The sequence below is a fragment of the Stylophora pistillata genome, chromosome 7 (genome assembly GCF_964205215.1).
Source record: "Stylophora pistillata chromosome 7, jaStyPist1.2, whole genome shotgun sequence".
Classification (NCBI taxonomy): Eukaryota; Metazoa; Cnidaria; class Anthozoa; order Scleractinia; family Pocilloporidae; genus Stylophora; species Stylophora pistillata.
Window position 1 is genome coordinate 33543699 of NC_142525.1, and position 8848 is coordinate 33552546.

At 39.6% G+C, this 8848-nt stretch overlaps 1 protein-coding gene across 2 annotated transcripts; it reads right to left on the reverse strand.

Annotated features, from left to right (window-relative positions):
- Window positions 1-1746: 1746 nt before the first annotated feature.
- On the reverse strand, window positions 1747-8097 carry LOC111339384 (uromodulin). 2 transcript variants are annotated; one of them, XM_088726750.1, is made up of 6 exons: window positions 8003-8097; window positions 5193-5534; window positions 4358-4507; window positions 3927-4052; window positions 2638-2766; window positions 1747-2293 (listed from the first exon to the last, which is right to left on the reverse strand). In XM_088726750.1, exons 2-6 carry the CDS (start codon window positions 5509-5511, stop codon window positions 1929-1931), a joined length of 1089 nt encoding a protein of 362 aa, XP_088582876.1. In that variant the 5' UTR covers window positions 5512-5534; window positions 8003-8097; the 3' UTR covers window positions 1747-1928. The 2 variants fall into 2 exon arrangements, with proteins under 2 accessions (XP_088582876.1, XP_088582877.1); XM_088726751.1 differs by lacking the exon at window positions 3927-4052.
- Between the last annotated feature and the right edge of the window lie 751 nt (window positions 8098-8848).

Genomic DNA, 8848 nt, shown 5'->3' on the forward strand with positions numbered 1-8848 from the left:
GGACTTAAGGTGTCGTGATTGACGACATCAGCGATCTGATCTGCATGCTTCGCCCTGTAACTCCCAAGATCTCATTAATAATTCTCCTGACAGTCTTCCATATAGTTTTTATAATGTAAGTTAAGAGAATTTGGTATTGGATCAACTAATTATCCCCTAATTTATATTTTCCTTTATTCTTATCGCTTGCTTTTTTGAATTTGTACATATATTGTAAGAAGAAATTCTGTATTGGTCATTCAGATGAGCTAGTTCAATGGTTAAGAGGCATTACTGTGGAGGTAGAAATGTTCACGTGAGAAAATAAGCACAACTTACCTAAAAAGCACAAGGTAATCTTTGTTTGCCAGAGGGTGCATTTTTTTAACATCTATTTAAACACACTCGCGTTATCAACTTTACTAACAGCACTTAAATCAGCTACAATATCAACGTTCTAGCTTTATTTGCAAAACTAATATTACTCACGAAACTAACAGTACTGAATGGCAACTATTCTTGCTTACAATGATTGTATATTCATGGTCCTTTATAATCTTTTATGTATAGAATCACTTTCTTCTGAATGTCGAAAATAACCCAGGATTGATTTGGATTTGCTTTACTTCGCTCCTTAGTTGGTTCAGATTACTCGCCCCACTCTCCCAACAAATCAGTAGGCCATTTTACAGTTTTGTGCCTAGTTACCAAGCCTTTGATTTGGAGCGAGGCTGAAGGAAATCTTGTTGTGATAGATGTTTGATAAAAAAGTGATTTATATTTGACAAGAACAGGAACATTTTGCAACAAGGTCACCCTCAGCCTCACTCCGCAGCCCAGTTAGTGGGCTGTAAGCCCAAGGTCTCGAAATAATTGAGGAGAATTTGTTACCTTTCTCGAACATCAAGAAATGGTTAGCTATTCTAGTCTTCTCAGATAAGGACGAATAAATGGAGGTCCCGTCTCCTGCAGGGTTGGGGTAGGAGACGTTGAATTCCCACGCACGAGATTACTGTGTGATGGATGTCCTCCCCTGGCGTGGGATGGGTAAGTTCAAAAGGGGTTAGGTTTCAATTGGGACGAAAGTTCTGTTCCTTTCTCGAATGAATTAAATTCAAATAAATTCAAGTAAAATTCAATTAAATCCTGTTCAAAGGCTTGGCGACCAAGCACCCAATTGTAAAATGGACTATTTCAAACCTCACACCCATCGCGCGTTTTCTCGCACCTCAGGCAGTTCACTCGTTTTTATTCTACCTTCTCTTTGAATCCTTGTGATATTTCCTTCTTCTGACTGGCTGTTAAGATAACTTTGGTTTTGATTTTAACGGCACTCAATTGAAGAGCGCTCTGCACTTTAATCACGGTATGATATATTTTTACATCTTACATATTGATGACATATTTTCCACAACATTAGGGGCAAAACATCACCCGCAAGTCACCAGTACAATTCTCTGGCAACGTAATGAAATCAGACAAAAAAAAGAGAAACAGTAACACAGACAACAAAATAACACAAAACTTTCCTGATCAAATAAGAAAAGTTAACTTAACTAGTTCTAAAGAAAAAAAAAAGTGATATTTTTCGAGTTTACTAAGAAATCAATCTTAAAGATAGACACCGCTGAGTTTTTTCGTTGTGCGCGAGAACTTCTGATTCAGGGCCGATTTGTTCTCTATGCGACTAACGCCAACTCAGTTTTAAAAAAACCACGAGAACGCTTATGGTATTTAACCAAGTAATAGTGTTCGCACGATTATGGGTCAAGTGTCAAAATCTTTTTTAATTAATTACAAAGGCAAACCATAGCAAGGTTATGGACACAAGTACAAGTATTCATGAGAGAAGAAATCCGAAGTTTCAAATAGCCCCAAGACAACCTTGTCCAATCGTGAACGCGGGATGCCTTGGTTTTGCAAGTCACCCAGAATGCTTAAGTTATTTATCAAGTGCCACAGAAACGAGCGCAGTTTGAGCCATGGTTTACAGCGCTTAAGTGGTAAACATAGTAAGAACCACAGTTTCTAACTTGGATAATCTTCGATTTTACTTTACAGTTGTCGACTGAGCGGAAATAAACCGTTCTGGACACTCTGCCATCAGCTTTTGTAGGATGACCACCACTCAACCAGCCTGGTCTCTGGCCGCCACATCTTTTGAAGGTGACACACGAAGTGGGCATTTTTGTACCTGCGTATCCATTAAAACGGTACCACTTCTCATCCAGCTCATCGTCACATTTGTACGGTGTACTTGACTTATAAGATTTGTTCCTTCGAGCAGAAGTTAAAGTCTTGTAGTTACTACATTCTGGGTACAAAAAAAAAAAAAAAGACAAACAGCTTAGAATGAAAGGGGATTGTGAAATTTGCTCGTCATTCTTGTACCAACGAAGTCATTAATTTACTTGCACTCCTACCCAGAGATTGTCGTACATATTTTCTTCCATAAAAACAATGGTAAGTCATAATAGAGACAACAACGATCCTTACAGATATCGAAAGGGGCCCTACAATAGTAAAAAAAAAAAAGCTTTTTAAGCTGTTTGTGAGTTATTGATGCTGGACACTTGCACATTTTAACATTCGTACCCACCCTGAATTGCATGTACTCTTATACGAGCCTGCAGTACTTACTTTAACATTCGTACCCACCTTCAGGCTCGCAATTCAGTCCGTTCCCAATGTATTCTGAATTGCATGTACACTTATACGAGCCTGCAGTATTCTGACAAGTGGCGTCTTGATGGCAACGATGAGATCCTTCTGCACATTCGTTGATATCTAAGTAAGTAACAGAGATAAGTATTAAATATTACGGAAACTCACATGATTAGGGATAGGGGTAGAAAGGCTTCGACAGTGAAAGAAAAACAGCATATCCTCAAGGTTTGTTAGCTCATCGCAGATCCGCCAGTAGTGGCCAAAATCGTAAAAATAGCGACTAGTGGCCAAGATCGCAATTTGGCCACTAGTAGCAAAAATCGCAAATCGGCCACTAGTGGGCAATATCGCAAATCGGCCACTAATGCCCAGAATCGCAAATCGGCCACTAGTGACCAAAGTGGCAAATCGGCCTGTAGTGGCCAAAATGGCAAATCAGCTACTAATGGCCAAAATCACCAATTGACTGGCTACTAGCGGCCAAAATCGTAAATTGAACACTTGTGGCCAAAAATGCAATTCGGCCACTAGCGGCCAAAATTGTAATTTGGCCATTAGTGGCCAAAATCGAAAATCGGCCACTAGTGGCCAAAATCGCAAAACGGCCAGTGGTTGCCAAAATGGCAAACTGGCCACTAACGACCAAAATGGCAAATTGGCCACTAGCAGCCAGAATGGCAAATTGGCCACTAGTGGCCAAAATGGCAAATTGGCCACTAGCGGCCAGAATGGCAAATCCGCCACCAGTGGCCAATGATGGTAAATCGGCCCCAGTGGCCAAAATGGCAAATCGGCCACTAGTGGCCAAAATGGCAAATCGGCTACTCGTGGCCAAAATGGCAAATCGACCACTAGTGGCCAAAATTGTAAATTGGCCACTTGTATTGTGGCTGAGAACACAAATCGCGTACTAGTGGCCAAATTCACAATTTGACCATCAGTGGCCAAAATCGTAAATCGGCCACTACTGGCCAAAATCAGAAATTGGCCACTAGTGGTCAAAATCGCAAATTGGCCACTAGTGGCGAAAATCGTGAATCGGCCACTTATGGCCAAAATTAGAAATGGGCCTCTAGTGGCGGAAACCGCAAATTGGCCACTAGTGACCAAAATCGCAATTGGGCCATTATTGGCCAAAATGGCAAATCGACTGCTAGTGGCCAAAATCCTAAATAGGTTACTACCAAAATGGCAAAATGGCAATTCGCTTCTGAGCCTTTCCTTTTCAAGAATTAAATTTTATGTCTTCATTAGGTGATAGTGATGATGGTTTTCCCCACCACTGCAACTGCTTTTCCCGTCTCCTTGAAATCCTGGTTTGCAGCTACAGAAGTAGGAGCCCTCAGTGTTTTGGCATTTTGCGTTGCTATGGCAATCGTGAGTCCCCTCTACGCATTCATTGATATCTAGAAAGTCACTCAACAGAGAAAAAACGCAAGTGATATGCACAAAAAACCGTATTGAGATCTGGCAATGAGATTCTACTTTTTTCACAGTAGGGTAAAGTCCATCCTGATGAAGTACATGCACATGTGTAATTCACATGACTGTTTACGCACGCTGCGCTGTTCTGACACTTATGTTTGATGCAATAGTCAGCGACTAAATCAAGAAAAAACAACAAATTATCAACATTTTAAAAGATTCCAGGTATTTTCTGTCAATATTTGCCACCCACATATGAGAGAAGAAAGAGCTGATATCTTCCTACCCTCTGTTTTCATGTCACAGCGAGCCAACATGCTCTTTCCAGATCTGGTGGAATCCAACCAGTAATTTCCGCTGACCGCTTGTTCACCTTCATTTGCCTTGATCTCTCTACACGAATTACCTGGCAGCTCAGGAATGGAACCTAGTGGAACTGAGTTTGAACGAAATAGAAATTAACGTTTGGAAAAGCTGTTTTTGAGCCGGCGTTCCACGGGAAGATACGAAAACGAGAGGGCGTCGAGGCAATCAGTGACTATGGTTGAAACCTTTAGTTCGTGTTTGCACAAAAACGCATTCGCTTTAGCAGCAAATCAGTTGTAAGGAAAAATTTTGAGATTTCTATCCGTGCCCTCAGTACCCGTTTCGTTGGTTAATCTCAACAAGGAATGCAGAAATTACTTGACATTGGGACTTTGGAAGCCTGCGTAGGGAATTACTTGACATTGGGGCATGGAAGCCTGCGCAGCCCTGCGTAGGGAAAAGGATGCGCGAGTCCTCATTTTTCGTCTTTTTCGTTCATAATGCTTCGTTTCTTGGTCCTTTACCAGAACAATGAACAATTACGACTTTTCATGTTTCTTGTCTAACGCAAAATTTAGGTCCTGATTTTTTTTTTTTTTTATGAAAATGGATTTGTGTTCATCCGATTTTAAACAGAGTAACTTTCGATCGCGATCGTGCTTTTCATAGCTCTTTCACTTTTAGCTACTTCAAAGGACGACTGCAAATATCATGGATATCACTTAATTACCAGGTTTAGCGTAATCCAGTCCAGATGTTTCTGAGGTCACAAACTCGTTTCTCAAGAATAATTTTCGTTTCACTAGAGTTCCTACCTCTTGTAGAACTTTTCATGTAGTATCGTTCCAAGTCTTTAACAAAATCCTCCGGCCTGGCCTCCTTAGTTCTGTTGCTTAACTCACATATTCCTTTCACCATGACGTTATAACTTTGGCATCTGACATCAGCGAGGCAGGCTTCTCTGCATTCTAGTGTACCTGGTTTGATTTTCAACGTCTTAAAGGTGTGGCCTTTAAGCATCATTTGATAGATTGAGTAAAGATCCGTTCCACACTGCTGGGCGGTAAGATGTCGGGGCACGAGAGACAACATTAGCAGCACTGTAATGTGGCTTTTGATTTGTTGTCGAGCCATTTATTGTAGATGCGATTTCTGATCTTAAAAAGAAGAAATAAACTGTCTAAAAGTATCATTTTCATTTTTCACCCCAATATTCTGTTAGTGTAACTTCTTAAGAACGAGCATGCGGGTGGAAGTATTTTCCAATTAATTTTTCCGTTAATTATCGTGCAAATTGAAGTTTGCAAGCACCACGTTAATTGTTAAATCACAGGCTGCCCAAGCGTGCTGTGTGTGATTTTGGAACTAGAGGTCATTTACGGGAGTACCTAACATATTAAGATCGAATTTTAAGCGTAAGCGCGGGCCATTAAAAAAATTTGAGAAAAATTAAAAAGGATAATAAAAGCGAGGAATATAACGTGTGAAGTGTTGAGGGGTTTTACCACTCGCTTGGCAAATTAACAAGAAGTACTGAGACTCTGTAATTTTCTTCTTTATTCTCCTATACTGCTGCTTCTACTTCAGCTAATATTCTCTCTCTTTTGTTCCACTGCTTATTTCTACTACTTTCAGAAAGGAGTGCTCCAGTATTAAATACAAAAATCACAGACATATGTTTGGGTTAGCTAACCGTGGGAACTTCCAAAACAGGATGTTCAGTGTAGGTAAAACTCAAGGTCAGTTTTACCAACTCAAACATGACCACCTAGCAAACTAGTTATCTTCAACCATAACAAGGGATTAAAATGTCTAGCACGGTAAGTGCTGAGCCAAGTTCAAGCACACACTAAAAATAAATGATCAAAACTATAGATTCATCAAAATAGCACGTAGGGGCGAAAAGGCGAGACTTAATAAAACAAAAAGGTAAACCTAAAAATGCTTGAAATATCGAGCCTTGAAAACGCTCTACAACAAAAGTACAAATCCCACAAAAATCGATCGATCTCCCTGAAATTTCCACCCGCGAGAGCGCTTTGCTATTACCTACTGGTAACGTTCGAGCGGCAAAACTTTCCAAATTCCTCTGCACCGATCTGAGAGACGCTTCGTTTTACCAACCGTTTTGGCGAAATCGCTTTGTAGTGACGAGTACTCCGTTTGGCCTTACTACGGGATACTAATATCGAAACGCTTCTGACCAAATAAATGACTCTCCAGGGAATCGATAGGAAGGTTGTCACCTTTGCCCCATTGCCAAACAACACCGTCCGAGGGGGCGTGCGTGTAATTCGAACGGATGCGCTTCGATATTTGAATCCCGCAGTAATGCCAAACAAATTACACGTCACTACAAAGCGATTTAGCCAGAATGGTTAGTAAAACGGAGCGAAATTTTCTTTCTTTTTATTTTTATGACTTTTCCTTTTTTTAAGGGCCTGCGCTTACGCTTAAAATTCGATCTTAATATGTTAGGTATTCCCGTCAATGACCTTCAATTAGTCCCAAAATCACACACAGCACGCTTGGGCCGCTTGTGGTTAAATGATCTTGGCGTTATTTTCCAATCTTCCATGATAAGTACGTCGAAGATAGGTAGCTTTCATTGAGGTCTTTCAACAGCTCTTCCGATGGAATATTAGCCACCTTTATGCTCTTCAATTTCCCTTAATTTCTTTGTTTGGGTTAGCCATGTTTGTCATGAGTCTTAATAAGGATCAGACTTATAGTAATTCCTTATAGTCATTGCTTATAGTAATTTATGCATGAGCCTTAAAATCACAGGATGAGGTCAAGGTGACTCAGCAATCAAACTGAAGAAATTAAACTTAAGAAAATTAAGCGAATTTTGGGGTTTTTTTGCAGCGAATTGAGCGACTTAAATGTGGGGATTTTGAAATTACAGTGGATTGAGAATGAGCAGAGAAGTTTAACCCAGATTCCGAAATCCATACTCTCTGTTGTTTTATTTTGTTGTCAGTTTGTGTTTCGCTAAGGTGAGGATGAATCCTTTTCATTAAAATTGTTTATAAAAAGTTACTGTTTCTTAGCTAATGAACATGCAAATAAAAATGATAAAGAAGAAAGGGTAGAACATGGACTCTTTAGTAGGCTAAGCGATAACATTCATATACACCTGTCTGCTTCATTCGAATGATTACATTTAACCAAAATCATCACCGAGGGAAGGATTCGTGTTTCTTTCTCTCTTATGGGTGAGGTTTGTCTTTTGCGTGTTGCGAAAACAATTTGGTTTAACTTGAAATGTGACACTCAAAAATCTTTTCGAATGACGTGTCTGTGCCTCAGACACAACGACGTGAAAAGAGATTTGAAATCGAATGGACAATCTCGCTTTAACTTAGATCTTCTGGTAATAAACTTGTAAGCAATGCGAACTATAGACAGGTCGTGAATTATAATTTAAGTAGATAGAGACAAATAAAAAGACAGAACTTAGAATATAATCCCTAGTTCAATGACATGCGCCAACAGAGAGAGGAAATAATCAAAATTACAGAGTACAACTGCGGAGCGTAGTTTTTTTTTTTTCTGCATTTAATAAGAAAACCTTTTTCTATCTCATAGTCACATGTTTTGAATGAAGCGTCATACAACTTACCTAGTAGAAATAAGAAATAGTTCCGCAAGCTCTTTTCAGGTGGAATTCTCCTCTTTATTTCAATAGTACCAAACTAAACTGAGGTTCATATAAACATTCACTGAACTACAAAACCTATTCAAAACTTTCTGAATAGCTATTACCCCTCTGAGGACCTCCATATACCCCGGGGTGAGATGTTCGTGAGCACAGCAACTCTTGGCAGACCAAAAAAGCAAGGTCGATATATATGTCCCCGTTTTTCTCAAATCGTTTTACGTAACTACTATGAAGAGCAGATATTCTCGTAAATCAAGCCTGGCTTACCTGTAGTTCTCTAAAAGTGAAAGATAACCACATAGAATTTCATTCGTCATAAATACCCAGTGGGCGACATACTTGTGGCGAATTAATTATAAGCTGATTTAAATATGAAAAAGTTCGGAGTCTCCGTACATTTTGTAGAAAACTGTCGTGACTTCTGACACAATAAAGTCATCCTTTCTTGTAAGATGCAAAGAAATACAAATTTGTGTCCCCCATCCATACAGCGAAAAAAGAGTGACGAATATTTTCCCTTAAGTTTTCAAAATCTCTCATCCTCCTTTTTTTTACCTTCTTTGAATTCTGCAAACTTTCGGCCTGCATTATGTTTTATTTATTTTTTCATAAAGAATTAGTCCATGCTTAGTGTGCGTATATTGCAGTGTGATGCACGCGGAAAGTTTGGAGAGCACTAATGAAGCGTAAGAATCGCTCAAGACGCATCAGTTATGCGTAAGATTGATAACAGTATCAAGATTTAGCAAAACGATTTTAGATTCTACCTTTTTCAAAGTAGTTTCCAGTCCATCCCGATGAATCGCA